General features: G+C 41.8%; 1 protein-coding gene and 1 long non-coding RNA gene across 6 annotated transcripts in view; one reads left to right on the forward strand and one right to left on the reverse strand.

The window, feature by feature from the left end:
- Positions 1 to 22,199, reverse strand: part of GSG1L (GSG1 like) — a 79,897-nt gene that overhangs the window by 26,603 nt on the left and 31,095 nt on the right. For all 5 annotated transcript variants that reach the window (XR_010466316.1, XM_065030734.1, XM_065030733.1 and 2 more), the window contains one exon: positions 13,904 to 13,951. Coding sequence is in view for 4 of the 5 variants with exons in the window: in XM_065030734.1 (XP_064886806.1) it covers positions 13,904 to 13,951 (48 nt within the window). In the remaining variant the exon portion in view is untranslated. The remainder of the gene's footprint in view (positions 1 to 13,903; positions 13,952 to 22,199) is intronic.
- On the forward strand, positions 17,410 to 21,224 carry LOC110363234 (uncharacterized). The gene is made up of 3 exons (XR_010466319.1): positions 17,410 to 17,569; positions 17,796 to 17,871; positions 21,098 to 21,224. It is a non-coding gene; the product is annotated as an uncharacterized LOC110363234 (long non-coding RNA).

The following is a 22,199-nucleotide window of genomic DNA, read 5'->3' on the forward strand; positions in this document are numbered from 1 at the left end:
CAACATATCTGCTCAGGTGGTTATTACCCTATTTTAACACTCGAGGATACTCACTGTTGGTATCTACACAAAAGGGCAGTGCTGTCCTAGCAGCTGCAGCTCAAGGCTATAGTGTGGCTCTGTCCTCTACTTCCTTGGGTGAATAACTGGCTGAAGAGTCGGGCTCAAAATGTTGTAGTCAATGGGGTAACATCAGCTATTCTCTTAAATGTTTTTATCACTGACCTGGATGCAGGAGTTGAGTGCATGCTAAGAAGGTTTGCTGTTGATACTAAAATTAGGAGGAGAAGTTGAGTCTCTCAACAGTAGAAAGGCCTTAGAGAGAGATCTTGATAGATTTGAGTGCTGGGAAACCACCAATTGTATGAAATTGAACAAAGACAAATGCTGAATTCTGCTCCTGGACAGTGTAATCCTGAATGTACCTACAGATTGGGGGACAAGAACCTGGAGTGCAACTCTGCAGAAAGGGATCTGGGGTTTGGTTGTTTGCTTGAGTGTTCAGTTGATGTACATAGGCTGTATACAGGTTTTATCTATTGCCCACCTATAGAACAGTGCCTGAAGCTGGATGCTATAGACACAAGTGTGGCATGTTTGAGAAACAACAGGAAGCTGAAGAGATGCTCTGTGTCTCTATGGGAGAGCCCATGTTAACATGTCCAGGAGGCAGGTGAGGGGATACTGCTAGAGGCAGCCTTGTGCACATGCAGAGGGATGGAAGGGCCCTGGGAGGTGGGGGTGGAGGATGCGAGTGCCCAGTTGGTGTTCTTTATCTTGCTGGTGAAAGAGAAAGGAGCGGGAAGAAGGAACACCTGACTGTGGCTGGTGTCACAGGGAATGCTCAGGCTTCTCTAACCACACGGTCCTCTTTGAGGTATAAAGACTGCTGAGAGGAATGGAATCCACCTGGTGAAATGGAACAAGAGTGGTTTTGCTAACAGAATAATCTTGCAAGGAAATCTTCAAACCTGACATGCTGGAGAAGGCTGGTTGTAACTGGAAGGGCTGTAAGGTCATGGGAGACAAAGTGTCAGCGGGCTAGAGCACATGATGTACAAGGTAAAGCAGAGAGAGCTTCACCTTCTCACCCTGTACAAGAGAAGGAGAAGGTCTTCCTAACTACACCTACCTAATGAAAGGATACAGATAACAATGCCAGACTCTTAGAGCTGAGCAGTGGTAGGATAAGACAAAATTTGCAACATCAGAAATTCTAAGCAAAAATGTGGTTGAACACTGGAAGAGGGGTCCAGTGAGGCTGTGGGACCTCTGTCCTTGGAGTCTTTCTTAGTCTCCACTGGACGTGGCCCTGAGCAGCTGGATCTAACAGACATTCTTTCAGCAGGGGCTTGGACTAAAGCTACAGAGGTGCCTTCCAACTTAAATCATCCTATGGGTTTTTAATTGCACAGTTTCTAAGTCTAACGTGCTGAGGGAACAGCTGGAAGGAGGAAGTTAGCTGAGGAAGAAACAGAGTCTTCTCTACTGGAGTAGAAACACAGTGAGCTACTGCTCTGATGAACAGCTCGATGAGACATGAGTTTTGCTGTCCTGTGAAAAGTTTTTCCAATGAGACACAAAGACTGGGTGAGTTTCCCATGGAAGGCATAAGCGAATATTTTTTCTTGAACCCTGTTCCTATCTGGAAAGGAACTCTGTGTCTAAATCTCATGTCTTATTTCACAGTGTAATCTTAATATCTGCTCTGTGCCTTTTAAAAATGCATTTAATGTGGGGAAAGGTAAGTCACACATGCAGCGTTTGCACAGTTCTGAGTATGTCCTGACCTGCCCACTTCGATTTTGGACTTCATCTGAAATAATTACATCCAGAAAATGCAAGCTGTATCTGGATTTTGTATCTTCCTGTGGCTGCCAGAAGCAGAACTGTTGATCCAAGTTATTAATTCAGGAGACAGTGGCTTTCTGTTCCGTGCTGAAGGTGATCTCCCACTGCTCTTCTCTCAACATGAGATTCATGAGGCAGTCATTTGGCATCACTTACTTCCACTTACAATCTCTTACAGGCTCACTCCTGCAAAGCAGAGAGCTCCTTCCCTTGAGGACACCTCAGTCAGTCCAGGTGACAGGGAAGAAACTCTCCAGGGGTTTTCTCTTTCCCTATCTTCTCTCCTGTGGCCTTTTCTGTTTGTCTTATTTCCCACCAGCCTGTGTAACTCTGTTCCAGGAGTTTGTCTGGCATAACTCAGATTATGTTAAAAAAAAATCTCTCCTAAGAATCAGTGCTTGGTTCATTTGGAGGCTCTTGCCTGAATGGCCTGTATCTGAGGGTCTGTATTCTCATAAATCACCATCTTTCCCTTGTTTTCTGGTCTTTGTCCTGTTTATGTTTTTTCCTTGCCTGTTCATTGAACTGACAGTTACAGGTGCAGAGAAGGTGCTGTGGGTTTGTGTACAGAGCTCAGCTGGGTTGTGCATGTCACACCAAGGATGTTCCTTGTTAATGCAGTAGGATTTCAGATGCTGACCTCCCACCTCCTGTCCAAATGCAGCATTTGTCAGATGGTGTGTCCCCTGCTCATCTTGTAGGAAATAATGCTCCGATGATGGTGTAAACGTGGGACCTCCTAGGAAGGGCAGTCTTTAAAACAAAACTAAATCAAAGCTGGTTTCACTTAGACTCCTGTCCACAAATTCTCACAAGCACGAGTATTTGCAAGGAGTCCATCCAGCATAAAAGCACGAAGACGCATGAATTCAATCAGTATCTTCAGGATTCCCTGCAATAATCCAGAAGATGCCAGCTGTCCAGTCTTCCTCATGTCTTCTGGGATTTTTGTATGTTAGTTAAAGTGTCCTAGGTTTGCGTGCTCCTGTTTATCTTGGCTAAGAGCTGACAGCGATCTGTTTTGCTGATCTGTCACATCTCCGTTACGCTTGTCCCATATCTCCCAACCTGTTGTCTGAGAAGCTGTGGGTAGATATGCATTAGGATCTTGATGACCCAATAATTTTGGTACCATCAATGCCTGTTATTCTAATATGCCTTTTCCTGCTATTTTCAACCCTGATGCTTCTACACCAACCAGTCTGTCACATCCTCGACAGTTGCTGACAATGATAGATTTACTTTTGTGTACTGTGTTCTGAAGCTGAACACCACAGACTGCGAAGATGTTCCTGGAGGTAAAGGGGTCACCAAGCTCAGAACAACCTCCTTGCGAAGCAAAAGCACTGGAAGTACAGGACCTGGGCTGAGCTGCTCATCCGGAACTCACCAAAAAGTTAACAGAAGTCAACTTACATCATAGGACTCCTACCTCAGAAGGGATCATATCAGCTTCATATCATCTGATCTCATGACAGTTTGCATTCTATGTGAACATGAGCTTTGCCTGAAATGTGAAAATAGAACCCTGCTGAAAGCACTTTTTTTCATCTGTTCTTCTGTCATTGTCCAGAGATTCTGGTTTCACAAGAATTTCTGTTATCTAGCCAGGATATAACTGAACTTCTTAATGGCTCTGAGCTGCTGTTATTTCATCAACAATGTGCTAAGAAATTGCCTTTTTTGTGGATTTCATGGTGAAAAGCATCAGTACCACCTCCTCATGATCTTAGCTGCTGAATCAGTATTGTTACATGCAAAGGAAATTCATTTTCCAGCAACCCCAAGTGAAGTGAACATACTCTTCACTGTAACTGAAAAGACAACTGTTACCAACACAAACACTGAAATTTTAGGAACTCATGTACCTCATGGACCATCTGACAAGATCGGTCCCCTGCATTTCTGTCGGACAGTGGAGGGCAGCATCAACATTTTGAATGAAGAGTGCAATTCTGCATAGCTGGTGATCATGTTAACGCATCTGCCAGGGATGTGTTAACAAAAGGATGTTGCAAACAATTCTGAATGAATGTAACAAACTGAATGTTTTTCTGACAGCAAGGTCAAGAAACTTTACCTCAGCCTGCAATGAGTCTCAGGGCTCCAAAGTTCTTCTTGAATTTATTTTGTCAGCCCTGCTCACCGGGGAAGGCACTGTGAATGAACACACTATTATGTCTCAACAAGGAACACTCTGAGTCAGGAATCACCAATGCTGACTTTCCCTTGAAAAGGGAATTCTGAAAAAAGTCATTGAAATTCAGTTCAGAAAAACTTGAGACATCATACCACATTTCAGTGAATTCCTGATTAAGAAATCCAATGAACAATGTGATTAATGACTTGCAGGAGTTTTGAGCTGATTTTGACTGTTTGGTATCTAAGTTAAGAAGTATAAATGTGAACCTGGGGTAACTGCTGTTGTTGTCATGGGTTATTCTGTTGGTACGCATCTGGCCTTTTTCCTTTGGAGTAAGAAAAACTAAGGACCATTCACAATACCTTGAGTGAAAATACATACCAAAACATCAAGTATTTTGTCAATTCTACTGCACTTTCCTATAATGAAAAAAGCAACTGTTGCTGTCTCCAACTTTTACACGCACTGCTGTGCATGCAAAGATGATTCTTAGTTGTCTTTGCTGCAATATTAAAGCAATTCTCCGATTCATTAGCAATTTGGACTGAAATACCAAGAACTTGGATACCATCTGAACAAGATTATGTGCAGGATGATAAAGAAGCATTTGATGCTGTTTCTGGAACCATGAAGGCCCATAATTTCAATTACTGTTGTGCTTTTGAGATTAATCCAGCCAATAAACCAGTTCTAGAGTTAAAATTCACATTGATACCTCCTACCACCTACATTCACATGCAGCCATGGAGTTTTATGCTAAATAAGTATGATTGTAAACTTGTCAGCAAATCAGAAAAGTTGATTTTTGGTGCCAGCTCAGTATGGCAAAAGTTTCTGATGCCAGATTGTGAGGTCCTATCTCCAGATGAAATAATGATACTGAAATCCCCTCCTGGCTGCTGCTCCAGGCTGGTCATGTAATGGAAATGACTGTCAAAGGTGCAATATTAGTACATGTCCTCAAGGCAACACTGAAGAGGTGGCCAACAGAAAAATTGCTGTTGAGTTGAAAGCATTTTTGATCCATAAACATGAGCTTATTGCTCGTAAAGGATCTCTTCTGGGAAAATCATATTGCTCTTCCTGAAGAAGATTGCTGACTCATGTTAACTATGTTATATGCAGCATAGGTTGGAATGTTGTGTATGAAAATGTTAGTCATGGATTCTGGCTAGTGGCTTGGAAATCATGCTGGCAAAAAAAACCCATAAATGAACGATTTACTTGCCAGGCTATGTGACATTGCCTGCTGAAAGCCCTGCAGTCCCTGAGCAATGCCCAAGAAGCATTGTCCAGAGTCTGTATTGATTTCAAGGGCCCTTTCAGACAGAAAATTATCTTCCTGATCGGGGTGAACTCATCCAGAATGTCTCAGTGGGATTTTATCCTCCTTACAAACACCCACTGCCCCCGTCTCTGCTCCCCGCTGTAGGTGACCTGTGGTTAGTGCTTACCAGCCCATCTGACAGCAGAACTGCCCTCCCGGCTGATGAGTTCAAGCATCTGACCAAAGCAGCCTCATTTGAACTGTCACACTGCGCTGCTGTCCTTGAGCGAGTAATCAGACTGCACAATGGTGCAGACAGCCAAACGCATCCTGAAAACGTTTATACTTGTCCCGTTCCTCATAACTCACTGTCGCACACCTGTTCAGATAGTAACAGGGGTCTGTCTGAGCTGTAATGAGACATCATCATGTCAATTCAACCTTGATCTGTCTTAGAAATTCTGATGCAAGCAGGTGGAGGCTTTGGGTTTTTTTCTACATCACACTTCATTATCTAACAAAAAACCTTTATGTGCTAGAAACAGTTGAGCTGAGCAATGCATGGTCCTTAATAACTACTGAGATCATTGGACCCAACTGAGATGAAATCCAGAGCACTGCACTCTAAGGACAAGCTGGTTGCTGCGCTGCTGAGCAGCTGAGAGAGACATCAGTGTCCAAGCAACGCTCTCCTGATGAGTGTACATACTTCTTACCTCCTCATTGGCATTGCTGCTAGCCACAGGCGCTGATGCTGTTGCTTGAGGAAGAAAGTGCTCGTGTTGGCCCATGGTTCATCGTCATTGTCCCCAAGATCCCTGAACTGCTGGACAACACGGGGAAACCACAAGAGGCTGTGACAGTCAACTAGACAGGTGTCATCCAACGTGGAAGGAAAAGAGCCTGGTATGAGGGCAGAACTTGGTTTTGGGTGGTGTGAATATTCATGGAGAAAGCCACGGTACAGGTGTTGTTCCTTCTTTGTTCAAAAATATTTTACTGTTCTTGCTCTCCACACATGCTGCAGCATCCAGGGAGATGTGGGAGTCGTTAACTTTGTTCATGTTACCAGCAACAAAAATTGTGCTCACTTGCCTTTGACAGCCTCAGGTCTGTCTGTCCTGCTTTTTGAACATAACACTTGCATCAGAGAGAGCGGGGAGAGAACCTTTGTGCTAGATGGGAATGGTTCCTTCTCCTTGGTTTGTTTTTTGATGATGTAACTGTCTTCTTTGTAAGGTACTGTGTTAGACCTAAACAGTATGTGGGGGACCCAGAACATATCTTCTTAGTGACTGAAATACTGGGGACAGGCCCTTGTTGTCACCCTCCTGGGAAAGGGAACAGAGATTGCTGTGGAAAGAGTGACCCTAACGGTCCACTTGCACTTCCCTGTTCCTTATTGAGATCTGGTTCTCAGAAAGATGCTGACCAGCCATAGCCTGTGGCACCCATGATGGTCTACAACTTCAGGAAAAATCCAGTTATTTCTTTAGTACCCAATTCCAGAGCTAGAAGCGTGTTGCTGTGAGCACACTGACAGCTGCAAAACATGTAGTAGGTGCTGGTTTTTATGGTGAGTGCTCCATAGACCTAATGGGTGTTTGGTTTTCTTGCACTACTGGTTTTTAAGATGTTCTGTTTACCTATGTAGAATGGCATTTTCTCTGCATTTTTGGTCTCATCTGCTTTGTTCCTCCTGGTCTATATTTGCTATCCCTATGTTTCTTGTCTCTGGCTGTCATTGATCTGAATTTCTAGACTTACCTGCTATGTTGGAACTGACACTTGGATATCACTTTGATCTCTTCACGTACAGTGCAAGAGAAAAGAGAGGGAAAAGTATACAAATCGAAACATGTTGAGAAATGTTGTGCATCTTATCTTGGAAAAACATTGAAGTTTAAAGGGGCCATGTAAATCTCACGCTTTCTCTTCCAGTTGCATTCTGATTATTTTAGTAATTTGCTCGTCTCTGCTGCTCCAATACCAGAACTTACAAGCCAAAAATATTGGAGTGATCAATAAAAAATGGTGAAAGGAATAAACACTGAGCATGCTGTTGTGGCTGGCGTAGGGACTCGCCTCTGAGCAGTCAGCCCATCTGTTGGTTAATGCAATCTCATCATATCAGACCATCTGCCTGCTCCTCTTGGGCTGCAGCGTAAAAAAACTGGGAGGGGAGAAGTAGACCACAAAGGTATGAGAGACATTCCTCCAAAACAAAGTAAGCTTCATGATCCTAAGAGTCATTAGAGATACCTAAAACTACCTGTTATTGTAAAACAACTAAGAGAATCAAGATAGATAAGGGACCAGCACCCAGACAAGAGATTGTGGTTTGCAAAACATGAGAGATCATATGATAAATGCAATCACCAGAAACTACCTAGGTGGCAGAAAAAATGCCTGCTGTTTTGATTTGGTTGAGCTTTAATTCTTCCTTTTTTGTTTTGGTTTGGTTTTTTGAAAGATGAGGTGGAGCTGTGAGGTAAATAACTTTATTCTCTTCTACCTACTAATGTGTTTTCTATGATGTTTTATGGTTTTGTCATTGAATTTGGTTCTGAATTTAATTCTGTGTATGGCACTGAGCAAACTGTGGAATATGCCTGTATTCTTATTTTTTCTGATATGAAAATGGCAGTGTAATATAGTGGAAAAGGCCATGAAAACACTCGAAGCAGCACTATCCTGTATGCCTTAATAAATATTTTTGGGCTAAATGGACCTACAGTGCAAGGTCTGTGGTGAACTTCCATCCTCAGCATGGGGCTGAGCAATGAATTCTGTTTGAATCTTGTGGCTACCATTCCCTACAGCAGAGAATCAGTGTTCTCCAGGCCTTTGGCATCACCAGTGTGAAAAGCAAGACTGTTTCTTCCTTCTAGGAATTAGGAATTTAGCTTGAATTCTGATATTAAGCATGGTTTCATCTTAGTATCTTTAATTAGCTTTTAAAAATAACTCAAATGATTCATAATTGGTGTGTAAGAAAACACAGATAGAATGTTAGTAACACATTTTTTCCTGCACACTTAATCATAAGTCTCCTAATACAAGTGCCTAGGTATTTGTCTGTGTGGGTGTATATATATACCCTATTGCAGATATATTAAGAATAATGTAAGCAGAATATTAAATGTTCAAGAAGACAATGGGAACTATTTTGCAAAATGTACAATTCTTGTGGGAAACCCAGTTACATTTCTTTTCACCGGTTGCAGGTCTCTAAGTGGCCTTTCTAGAAAATCTATACTCTTTTTTCTTCCCAGGAGCAGCTGCCCAGTACACAAAAAAAATGTTTGTTTTTTAACTTGGCTGTTACACGTTTCATTTGTCTTTTTTCCAGCCTGAAATCTGTTCTGTGTTCTGCTTCTCATACAAAACAGTATTCCCTATCTTTGACCATAACTGTCCTACCCTCCTCTCTGTCTCTTTAAATTTTATTGTGACTTTTTTGACCTGGGGCTGGCAGGGGAGGATGAGAGGTGCACACTGAGTGCTGGGAGTGGGCACATCATGAACACATGTGGTGGCATGGTGACTTTTTGTTTTGTTCTTTATTTCCTACCGTGATCCTAATATTTCTTTTCATCTTTTCTTAATCTCTGCAGAGCAATGAATTAATGTTTTCATAGAAATGTCTGTCATTGCTCCAAGAACTCTATCCTGAGGGGTAAAAGCTAATTCAGAACCCATCACTATATATGTAAAGGTAGGATTACTCTTCACGTTCACCTCTTTGTATTTATCAACACCAAATATTATCTACCATTTTCAGTTTCTCCGTGACTGATAAAGATTTGTGGATAGTTTAGATGCCTATAGTATATCCAGTATCTTTAAACTTTTCACACTTCATTTGTCCTTTTAGCTGAACCTTTTAATTTCCTTTAATCAGCTCTTGTTTTTCTTATGTTCCCTTCTTCACAACTTATTTTAAAGTTTTATTTCTCCTGCAAGGGTGTTGAATTTCTCTATGTTAGAAACAGATACAAGGTATTTCTTGCTACCATTCTGAACCAAGTTCCCCACACCACTCAGGAATAAGTCAAGAGGTACACATTTCCCAACTAATTTCCCCATACTCATAAATGTTCCAAATTTTAATCTCCACATCACACGGAGCATGAGATTTTCTCAGTCTGTGCATGGGATTTTGAAGCTTACTCCTACTGGTTTGTTTTCTGTCCTTATATCTTCTCCGATATAAATTTTAACCCTGCTACTGTAAGCCGTCCCAATGGGTGATCACTAATATAATTCGGTATTTTTTATCTGAGCGTGGAAGCCATCCATAGAGATTGTTTTGCTCATTAATGACATTACCTTGTTATTGTGATTCAGCTTTAGTACACGACATCTGCTTTGTCTTTCAGCATAATCAGTACCAAGACATTTTTTTCTCACTAATTATCTTTCTCCCATCAAATTTCTGGTACACCTATTATGTCAGTATCCATTGAAATCAGGCATCTAGTTTATCTTCTCATTAATTGCTCTTGTAGTGCTGGCTTAGGAGCACGTATAGATTTGGCTCAGCTTTCTCTTTTTGCATGCTGTGTTTAGGTGAGACTTTATTTGTTTATTTGCTGTTTGCTGTGTACTATTGTAGTTTTGCCAGCTACTTTTTGGGCAATGTAGAACTTTCATTGCTTCATCTCTACAGAATGCATCATCACGAGCTGTGCAGAGGACATGCAGAAGGCATCTCCTACCTGAGTACGGTCTCTCATTTAAAAAGTCCCCTGTAACATTTTGGACTGTTAAATGCTCACCGGCAATGAGCATTTTCCTTCTGCAAGGTTTTGGCTTTTGGTGCCATGGCTTCCAGACATAGTATCTGGCCTTGGTTTCTTCTGAGTGTATCCTCCTTGGCCCCTTGGAAGTCCTCTTGGGCACAGATTTGAAGCAATGTGAAAGGTGAGGTAGAAGGTGCACCCAAAAGGTGTGATGAGAGGAGGAAAGTGGTGGAATGTGTCCCCGTCCGAATGTTCTGGATGGGCACTGCATCGGGAAGCTTGACAGAAAACTGATTTAGCTTTCAACAGCCCAAAGGGAGAGGCTGCAAGCTGCGCTCAAAAATGGACCTGGTAGCTGAAAACTGAGTATACTTTTCAATGTAATGCATAAGTGTCCCTCAGTAAACAGGCCACCCTTTACTTCTTCGGACATCAAAATACTCAGCAGGAGCAAGACTTGGGTTAAGTTTTGTGGACAAGATCTAAGGAACAATTCAGAAGTGAAAAATCTGGTCCAACCTACTGTGGCAGTTTCCTTCCAACTCCTTTTGGAAATACTTGCTATCTCACTACTCACATCTGTAATGAAAATTAGAAAATAGCACACTTCGTGGGACGCAACAACATCTGCTCTGTGGAAGCCCGTTAAAAGTCCTGGCCAACATAACCAGCTATTGCCCTATCATCCTTTATCGATAACGAATGGAAACTGTCATAAGAAATATTTGTGGACACAGATTTTTTTTTTCTCTCATTATTATCTACCATCACCAAGCTGATTTTGTTAAGCAGATTTGGCACTAACAACCAGCAATAGCTAATAAATTCAATGTTAGGCTTACAGGGTTTTGACAGATTGTTGGCAGCTGCCTTAAATGCAGGGAAGAGCTCTCCTAGTGTGGGTTGGAAATGCTTATTTATACCATACTGTGGGTCTGTTTGCCCCAAATTTTGCTGCTTCTTTTTAGAAGATGTCATTGGTGCAATATATGCAAAGGGTATAATAACTGATCAGAAATACAGTATCCAGCTACAGTAGAGATCAGCAAAAATGGATTAAAGATAGGAAACTCAAGCATAAGCTGTTACATTTTTACAGTAAGAATAAGAAATGCTTTCATTTATGAATGCAATATTTGTGGTAAGGATGTAGCTAGGCCTCATCATAGATTTTTTTTTTTACTGTGAATGTTTTGGTGATTAGCTTTGCTGTGCTAAGAAGGTTTTAAATATTATGCAGAGGTTTTATACTGGCTTGCTATTAATTGGCGAGAGACTCTACAAGAGACTGGCTACACAACTAGCCTAAGTTTGTTCTTAGGCTTCCTTTAGCAGGACTTAAAAGCGAAAGATGATTTGCTGAGAACTGGGTACAGGCTTCAACAGCCTGTATTTAGTTCAGAGGTTGGTTAGATAGAGGTCTTCTTTGTATCAGGGGAAACCAACTGAAATGCAAACTTTTAAAGCCAGAGTGCTCCATGACAGTAATGAAGCATGTACACATGGAAATGTTTCAGATAATCGAAGCCTTGAAAGATAACAGCTTAGTGGTAAGTGATGTACAGATGTGTACAGAATGATGTGTACAGAAACTGAATAAGCTGAAATCTCATAGTGCAGGTAAGTTTAGTCAAAAAATTCCTAGTTATACAATGGATGGGTAAATCCATAATATATTTGTATACCTGAGCTTCACTTTTTATATTCAATGCATTTTATCATATCTCATTTACTTGGAAGAAGAATCAAGAATCTGTCCCCGCACTGAGTGTAACTGAGTAGTTGACAAGCCTATGACCATCAAAGTCAATGCTGAGTGAGGGGATGAAGAAATTAAAGGAATATGAAGTTCTTTCTAACTGGAAAAGAAAAGAAGTCAAGAATTTTGAATTCTGCAGCCAAAGTAAGTTGGGCACCGTTGACACATAATTTTCTCTTCACATGTGATGAAAGTACCTCTGGACAGTACAGGACTGACAGTGAAAAATTCAGCTTAACTATGTTGCAGTGTCCAACTTGATCTATAGTACTTTATAAGTCAGAGGGTCAGCACTTTCCATCTCTGACCGAGTGTTCTCCTCTCTTTCTGTCAATATGCCTTACAAGTCCATGGCAAGACTTCAGAAATATTAATGGGGCGGAGATCGAGTGCATCCACCACAACAGGTTTCTTTATACCACTATGCCGAAAGGCTCTTCCTTCCTCAAAGAGGAAAAGCAGAATAGTCTAGAAATACACACTGACATCGTGCAGCAGCTCTAAAATTCAATTTAAAAAATTGCTGACAGCATTTCACACAACCAAAAGTAATACTTAAAGTAAAGAACTAAATGCTGTTTTGGAAAGTGTGTGGGTGATGTAACCAAACATTATGCACCATAATGAACTTGCAGAGAAAATGGATAAAGCACAAAAACATCCTATTGCCTTTATAACAGACACATTGTGCTTCTTTTGATTTGGTCTCTGCAAGGTGTCAGGCAATACCCACTAGTCCTTGTTCTGAGAAAGGCAATGAACTACTATTCCCCAGGTTGCCTTTTCAGTTCCTCTTACAACTTTATTAATGCCCATCATATCTCCTCTCATATGTTTCTCCTTCAGGCCGAAGCATCTTAGTCTCATCCTTGCACAGAACTCTGCAGAACTCCAATTATTCCTGCTGCTCTTCTGTGAGCTGGACTAAAAAGGACAAAATACCACACTTTATTTTATATAGAGGCAAAGCTTTGCGATGTGTACAGTCCTGATGTGACAGGATACTCTCTGCTCTGTTCTCAAATCTTTCCTAATGCTTTCTAACAGATTATTTTTGACCACTGCAGAGTATTGAGCTAGTGTTTTCCTAAGAATGGTTATGCCCCATGGTCCCATTTGTGTGTGTAAGATTTAACTCAGAGCCCATTAGCGGCAGTAACCCCAGGATTGCTCTTCCCTTATGTGCATAATTTATTTAGGTTTGCTTACAATGAATTTCACAGAGACTGTCTCTGTTTCTATTTCTCTCACTGCAATATCCCACTGCTTTATTAATGGTAATTGCCCTTCCCTTTCAATCTATCCAGCTGATCAGCAATTCAGACAAACTAAGAACAATTGTTCCTTATACCATTTACTGCCTCTCTGTCAGACTTGATGAAGGTACCAGGTGCTCGAAAGGTTTTGTGATTGTCTCAAGTGATCTAACAAAAAATACTGCTTTTTCTAACAAACAGGAATTTTCATCATCCAAGCCCAATCGAACCCCAAGGACACTGCGAGGCTCATGCACCTCTTCAGCTCTGGGCTGGGTGCTCTGTCTTAAGCAGGGAGAAGGATGAGCTCAGTTGCCCAGTTTGCTAATTGAAATCTACGTATTTTTTTTTTCCTGATAAATATTTTGAAATATGGATTAAATTGCTGTTGGGACTTTACAACTCCAATACCAGAGTAAAGACAAGCTTTGCAGCCTGCCTCTTTCTGTGCACTTGAATATATTATTTCTGTTCAGGGTAAATCAGACAAACAAGCATCTACATTATTCCTTCTCACAAAAAAGCATTTGGCACTGTGACTGACCATAAATGTCTTCATGGCCTGAGGAAACCATGTAGCATGTCCTTCCTCACTAGAGGAAGAAGAGAAATGTTTGTATTGCAATATAAATCTTTATTTTATTGAAAAAAAATCAACTGGATGAAGAGAAAATGCATCAGAGACATGACAGATCTGCATAAACTGAGTAAACAGCTATCTTAAACCCTTGGCATTTGTTCCACCTCGCTGTATGCAATCTGGATGACATATAGGTCCTTGTGTGCTCAGGTAGTAATGTTTCCCCTGGCATTTAAGTACAATAAGAAACAATTCTGATGCAATTTGTAAAATGGGAAGAAACCTTGACTCTGTTGTCTTACCTTTTTCAGAAGCAGGCGCAAGGTCAATAAAACTTCGACATTTTTCACCTTTAAAAGAAAAGGATTATTTTAGGAGACAGAAGTTGATTGGTTTTGCTCCACCTCCTCTTTCTGACTGGTGTTTCTGCCATCGCTCCCACCTGAGACTCTAAGGGACCAGAGGTTATCTTACTTTCACCTGTGCCTCCAGCCTGGACCAAAACTGCAACAGTCACACAACTAGACTCTCCCTTAGGATTACAGTCCCTTGATGAGGAGTATGAAATACAGTCAGTGAGGAAAATGGTTCTTCCTGATGTCTGGGTCCCTGTTGGGTCTGTGCTGCTCTTTCCCAAGGCCAGGAACAGCGTTGCACTCCAGATGGGGTAACATTGGGAGGGCACAGGCCTCACCAACAGTTTTGCCCCCCTTCTTCTCATCTCCAGGACAATGCCTGTGCCCCACCAGGGTCTGACCAAACCGCCCAGTGCCAGGAGACATTGCCATGGGGACAGATGTCTCAGTAGATGGATATGACACATGTGACTAGGACAGACAAAACTTGAAGCACAAAGTGAACCAAGCAATTGCATAGCATTAAAAAAAAGTTCAAAAAGCAGGCAAATGCCTTACTATGACCATCACAGCCCTGTGCCACTCTCTCTGCTTCGTGGCTGCTGTATCCATTTATCACTGTGAATTAAATTTTCTCTGTTTAAGACTCCACCTCCATTTTGAAGGCATTCTTGAGAAACCTATTACTTCTGAGCAGGAAATGTATCTTAATGGGGGATGTTTTGACCTTTCTTTTTACTTCTTCTGGCAATAAAAGATTATAAAATAGTTCCTATGTTCTAGGTGCATCCATACATGTGTTTTCTTCAATATATGGTATTCCAAGGCGACCAACAGCCTGCCTTGAGGAGTCAGAGCACAGCATGCCTGCCAGAGTAATGGAGAAGAATCCATTTTGCCCTTTAAGACTTTAATTGATACACAGACAGCTTCTGGAGTACGTTTTTTGTTACTTTTACTCAATTTTAATTGCACCATCAAAAGATTGATTTAGGAAATGTGGGCCATTAAAAAAGAATAAACAGTAAATTACTGTAGTGATGGTGAAGTCAGTATGTAATTTTTTCTGAGTTGCAAGTAATTATATGTACAAACCAATACAAAATGTTAATCTTTCTGGTGTTTGTGTTGGTGGGATTACACAAAAAGCAACCATTCAAATGATAGCTGTGCTGAAATAAAAATCTATTATTATAACACTATTATTACCACATTTTATTTACTTTTCACAGTTTTAAGCCTGTGCCAAATATGCTAAGAAGTGTTGTGTACATAGTCTGTAGTCTGTTTTCTATGTATAATTTGCTGTAAAAGAAAAGATTCACTTGACATTGAAATGAAAGTTTCAGTTTCTCCATGGCAGGGGGAAGGACTTCTGCTCTGTGAATCCAGGATCTGCCAAGAGCACAGTCAAGAAAAGAAGCAAGACGACTTGTCAGAGCAGCATCTCTGTTTACAAAGAGGTGGGTAGGACAGCCCAATCTTGAGCAGAAGAAATGTCAGATAAGTTAAGCTATTAAGTTTTGGGGCAGACCGGCTGAACTAAAGGTACCTGGCGGGCCACAGAAATCACAGCATCTCAGAAACATTGTGCTGACAGGACGCAGCAGGTCTGTTGTGCAGCCTCCTTTTCAGAGCAGGACAATCACTAATGCCTGATGAGGTCAGCTGTGACTTCGCCCTGTCAAATCTAGAAATATTTCAAGCATGATGATACCCATTCTTTAGTGACTCCAAGGATGGATTTTCTCCCCTGCTCTTGTCCCAGGGCTGCACCACCCTTCTGGAGAAGTGTTTCCTTATGCCCAGCTTGAACTTCCCTAGCTGCTCAGTCATCTTTGTAGTCATCCTTCCACTATTTGAACAAGCCCATGTCCCTCAACTTCTTTTCGCATGTGGTGTACTTCAGGTCCCTGACCAAGAAATCAAAACAAATAGTTAGACTATAAAAGGTGCTGTGCTGTAAGTAGGAATCATTCTCATTCAGAGACTCTAGTTTTAGGGGATGAAGTGTGTCAGGAATGCATTGACCTAGAATCAAGGGAATATAGGGAGACTGACCCCTGGATTTGAACTAGATATAAGTAGATTAAGCAGGATTTTTCATTCTAGCCATATGGAACTGTGGTTTGGGTTTGGTTTTTGTGGGCTTTTTTCACATGTAAGCTATTACTTTTACTGCAATTTTATCTTAACCTGACATCAAGCTAACAGGCTAGCACTGAATCATCTCTTGCCTGTGGTTGCAGTTAATCTGAAGCCATATTACCAGAAACCTTTAACAAATACCTGACTCTCTAGCTTGTTTTCCCAAGACAGTCATAGGGGAATGGCATTTGCTGCTACAGAAACTGCACAGGCTTTTCTGAGAACTGGAGATGCACAGTGCCTTTCAGATACAAGGTAAGGTGCGAAGCGTTTCTCACATGCCTTGACTTCATTCAGTCTTCTTATCATCAAATCATAGAATGAGTTAGAAGGGACTCATAAGGATCATTGAGTCCAACTCCTGCCCCTGCATATGGCAATCCCTGAATTCACACCATATGTCTGAGGACATTGCTTCTTGAATTCTGGGGTACTGAGGAAGATGATGGTACAATAGTGCTGGGCTGCAGGTGCCTTGTCTGCATGACAGATGTAGAGAGGGTGATCACAGGCTACTTGGAGGAATGTGCATCCTCATTGTCCCTCAAATCAGCTTCCCCAGAAAACTATCTCTCCCAGGAGAGCAGCTGTGGCTGAGGCCTCCAGTTTAAATAACATGGACAGAAAATGCTGAACTGTCCAGAAAAAAAGCCCTTTTGGAGCCATTGCACAAGATATGATCACGGACTGGAGAAAGAGAAAAGCCTGGAGGAGGGCCACTTCATGTTCAATGGCTGCTACCTGGATTATGCCTGACTCACAAATAAAGACTGTGGTAGGAACTGCACAAGCCGTTTCTGATGAAGAACATTTCCCTTCACTGTTCCTGTTGTTGGAGCACTGGAAACCCCTCCTCCATTTTCAATGGTAACCACTGGTGGTATTTATAGACCACATTCATACTTCAACATGCAGACATGAATCTCACTGAGAACTGAAGATGTCAGCAGTGCTTTCACTGTTCCTCGTAGGATTTATTCTAAGTTATTTTTGAGTATCTTGTATAACTGATCTCTTAAGCCCTCTTAAGTTTAATTTTAGACTTGGCAGAGTTTATCCTGCTGTGCTGCCCTTTTCCAGATGCATCTTCTCCTCATAACTAGGCTCCTGGAGACTCTTCAGAGAATACAAAAAGCCTGTTTAGAGATGCAACAAGAACAGTGTCTAGGATTCATCCCACTAATACTCCTGCCTTCACCTAGTTGCAGCAGTGATTCTGACAGAGGAGAAAGCCAAGGAATGGTCTCTCCTACATATAACTCACATAGAAAGGTGTGACCAGGCTTGAATGTTCTCTGCTTCCAGGCAGGAGCAGTGGCCATGTACAGTATATGTGAAGCTCTCTGGAGCACAGCAGTGTCAGGAGCTGCTGGAGGCTGAGGACAGAGGACTGATCAACCACCTGAACATCAATAAGAGCAAAGCTCTTGGTATTGGCTTCTTCCGTAGCTTCCCAAGGATGAGGTAGGAACAATCTATGCAAACCCTTGTAAATGCATTCCCACATAACCAGGCTGGCTCTGCATAGGCTTGGTTGTGTCTCTGCTGGGCTTCCTGAGAAGGGGGCATTGATCATAGGTCTGGATGCCAGCAACTGGAAAGCCCAAAATATGTGTGTTTTTCTTCAATTATGCTAATTAATTATTCTAATCCTGCATATGTGTGTGTGTGTATATTTGTAATTTGCTAGGGAACTTCAAACTGAACCAGCCAGAGAGTGGGAGGAAACACATCTGGAAAAACCTGAGGTCTGAGCTGGTGGCAAGGTAAGGGTCTCGAGGTTTTGGTATGGATAATAGACTTAGAGCCCATGATAATATATGAGGAACCATTAGTGTGATGTGCTCCCACAACACTGCAGGTCAAAGGTTTCTAGCTTGTCAGTAGTTTCTACTGGAGAAAGCTCAACTTCGGGCTTCTGTGTGTTCTTAGGAAGCAGTGTATGGGAAGATGTGGGTTTTATCAGTGCATCAGTCCCAGGGAATGAGAGGGAAAGTTGTGGCAGTATAAGGAAGTGATCTCTCTGTCTTGCTTCCAGCATGAGGCCTAATGCTCTTTCTTCTCCTTCTGCTGCTCACAATGTGGTGGGAAGTCCTGAGCTTCCAGCCCTTCCAAGTCTGTGGCACATAGTTGTCATGAAAATTGCCTCATGTCTACAAAATCAAATCATTTCAGCAAAAAGCAGGAGGCTGTGTGAAAAGCAGGCACTATTCCAGCAGAGTTGCATTCTGGAGAAAATAAATGAGCTGGTGAAGAATAAGACTGCTGTGGGAATGGGAAGGAGGCACCACAGGACACTGCTGACAAGCAGTGGCACACAGTGGAGGGATGATGGTGGCAGACCAGTGTCCAGAGTATACCTCAGTAAACTGGTGGTTTAGACTGGAAACTGGGAAGAGGGCAGAAAACACAGCAAAACCTATAGGCTTTAAGACAATATTCTAAGTATTCATATTCTTATGGAGCAGATCATCTTGAGTGCTGTCACACAGCATGTACAGGACAACCAGGTGATCAGGCCCAGACAGTATGGGTTCATTAAAGGCAAGTCCTGCTTGACCAACCTGATCTTCCATGGCAAGGTGATCTGCCTAGTGGATGAGGGAAAGGCTGTGGATGTTGTGTACCTGGACTTCAGTAAAGCCTTTGATACCACTTCCCACGGCATTCTCCTGGAGAAACTGGCAGCTCATGGCTTGGATGGGCATAAAACACCAATCTTTCCAGAAAGGGTTGTCAGGCATTGGAACAGGCTGCCCAGGGAAGTGGTGGAGTCACCATCCCTGGAGGGGTTTAGAAGGCATGTAGATGTGGCACTTAAGGACATGATCTAGTGATACTTGGCAGTGTTAGGTTAACTGTTGGGCTTGGTGATCTAAAAGGTCTTTTCCAACCTAAATGATTCTGTGGTTCTATTTGAAATTTATAGCATGGCTGTTGCAATAGAAGGACCAGAATCTGATGTCCCGGTTCACACTTGCTGGTCCTATGTTGCTGAGTTCTTCCCTCTCTGAGCCAGTGATAAATGCCTCATTAATAAGCAGGGCAGCAAAATAAGAACAACTCCTAGTTTGTATGTCTTCCAACCACACAGTTTCAAAATATTCTCGTTAATTTGACTTAAAAGAAATCCGTAATTCTGACTGAAAGAAGGATCTCTGTTACAACTCTGCTTTTCATCTTGCAAAAGAAAGAAAAAGCTGTCCGTCTTCACTTATTCTGCATAAATTTTTATGAGTTCAAAAGTACAGTTCTGATGGAAATTTAAATGATTAAATTTCATTTAAACAGCATTCCCTTTTAGTAACACTCTGGCTCCCAGCCTATGAAAGACAAGGTCCCCTTTTTTCCAAGTAGGCCCTAACAAATCTTTATCTCTCCAATTATATCTGGAGTCATGTGATCCTGATGAGATCTCACATCATCTACTGAGAGTAAAATCATTGTATTTGTCTAAAAAAAGATATAACCCTCAAGGGATCCAAGCCTAAATGAGGCTGACTACTGCAACACCACTTCAGTGAAAGAAGTACTACAATAGTGAAAATACAGGTTAATAAGCTCACTGAAACTGAGTTGTATCAAGTTAATTAACACGTGAAATATTCCACTTTTGATTAAACTGATCACAGGCAGAGTATTTAATTGATTTTTTCTAATGAAAAATCAAGTATTAATCTGCAAAATTAACATTTTCCAGTTCACCCTGTTGATTTTGCTGAACTGATATTTTTTTCTGGAAAACAAACAAGTTCATGCAGCATTACACTAAAATATGTCTTGAACTATGAAAACAGTTGCTTTCTTTCACTCTGAAAGCTGTCATTCAGAGCTGCTGCCCATTAACTTTTCTCTTACTTCCAAGTAACAAGAGAATTTGCTCCATTTCTCAACCTCTGCTGAGACAACTCACAATCTTTTTCCCTTTGGGGCTTTTTTAATCTGAAAGCTATACTACCATTCTCTTTCAGCAAGCTGAAACTCTTAAAACTTCGTACCTTTTAAAGGGGAAAATCTTGAAGCTTTCTGCTTTTTCATTCCAGGCATGCATTTTTCCTTAGGTCATATAATCAGAAAGCAATTTTAATGAATGTATCAGAGAGATGTCATCCACATTCTGGAGCTCTCCTGTCGGTTTGTGGGAGCAGCAGGGAGCCGTGCAGGGGCAGAGGGTGCAGGCAGAGCAGGGAACACCCCAGCATGTTTGTGCTCGTGGGGACTGTGTGCCATGGCAACTGCATTTTCTGCACTGAAACTCTCCCTGATGAGGAAAATCTTGCACAGTATCAGAAAGCAAACATCTCCACAGGCCGCTCTCAAATCTCGTCTAATTGAAACACATCCAAGTCACAAGACTCATCTGATTATCTTGCTAAGACCTGAAGGATGTGTACACACATCTGTCTTTTGGGGAGCTGGAAAATAGCTCAGATTTTTAAATTATTATGAAAATCAAGGAAACAATGGTGCTGAGAAAGGCTTTCAGTGATTCTGTTTTCAATTTAGACCTGGCTTTGTAATCTTGAAAACATTAAACAAGGCAGAGAGTTATGAGTTGTTTGAAGCATTTCAAGTGGTGGATGGGAAGAGGAATGTTTTCACCTGTTCATTGCACAAGTGACCATCTGCCACACTGTGCTTACCCTGTGCTAGTGTAAATATGCCCAAATAAAGTAGTTATCGGGGGTCTAGTATCTGTGGGACTGTACAGTCTCCCCAGGAAACTGTGAAAGACTAGAAATTATGGTCTTCACAGAAGATGTAGCTGATTCATATACCTCATTGTATACAGTCTGACATGTCTTCTGCAATCCCCCATGTGGCGGCATTAGCAGTTCCATTCAGGCTGGTGAGTTACAAAAATCAAAGGAGTAATAAGAGCCTAAAGCCCTAGTTGTAGAAGAAATGTGGTTCGATAGCTCCCATTCTTTCCAATTATTAGCTGTGGATCAATGTGGATTATCTTTTAACCATGCCAGTGCTTCTCTCCAGAGAGTGCCCAACCGAGCTACTTGCACTGGATGCATACCCTGGCTCCACAGTCGTGTGAGCAGACCAGACAGCGATGAAAGTCACTGACAACAAAGAAGGAAAGTTGTTTTCACAGATGGGACTACTCCAGAATATGAAAACATCAAAAGCTGACATGTGCCAAAATGGAGGGAAAGACAGATTCAGGACAGAGCATCACTCTGATGGATGCCACATCTCTGTAAACACGAGTCCCGAGGCTGCAGCTTGAAACACATGCGAGGGACTGCAGGTAAGAGGCAAAGGGATTACTGGAGGGGACTTTGCATGTCAGAGCCTGTATCACACCAACCTGTACTTCTTCTCCACAGTTAGCAACACAGCAGTATTTCTTCTCTGGCTTGTCCATCTATCCGCTTTGTTCCTCTTAGCCATTGCATCCTAGGCTACCTGCTTTAAAGTCAACTCCAGATCTTCCTCCCACCTTCCGTATTCAAAGATGCTCTGTTGTTTTTTGGGTTGAGGTGCCCTGCTTTTCTAGGCTGGCACAACTGACTTCAGTTTGGAAACTGAGACAACCTTCAGCTTTCAGCCACAGACTTTGACGGAAGTTAACAGGATGGGCAGTAAGACATTCACACACAGTACGCTGCAAATGAATATCCAGCTTTTGAAACCAAGTGAAAAAAGTTGTGCTTGCATTTCTTCTTGAGAATCTTGTTTCCAAGCTTGTACCTAATAACTTTGCAACAAAGGCCAGGTGATGCAAAGTGAAGTCAGGCTGAAAACAGTATGGTGTGTTTTTTGGAGAGACTGAAAGACACGGAAGAGCAGCTTTGCTTCCCAAGCAATTTCCCAGATTGTAAGCATGGTTTTTGTTCTTTTCCCTGCCCAAATCCAGCCAAATGCAGGGTGGAACACCTTAAAGTGAATTTTGCTTGCCTGTGACTATTCTACAAGTTGTGTCATTCTATAGAAATAGCATCTGTTGCTCATTATTTACTGCTTTCTGTAGTCCTTGTATAATTTGCAAGCTAGATCAGCAAAGGTTTATATTACCATTTTGTTTACCAACAAGAACACTGAGTAACATTACACCAATTCATGATTGACAGGGCCTCCT

The sequence above is a fragment of the Columba livia genome, chromosome 15, assembly GCF_036013475.1.
Source record: "Columba livia isolate bColLiv1 breed racing homer chromosome 15, bColLiv1.pat.W.v2, whole genome shotgun sequence".
NCBI classification, from domain to species: domain Eukaryota; kingdom Metazoa; phylum Chordata; class Aves; order Columbiformes; family Columbidae; genus Columba; species Columba livia.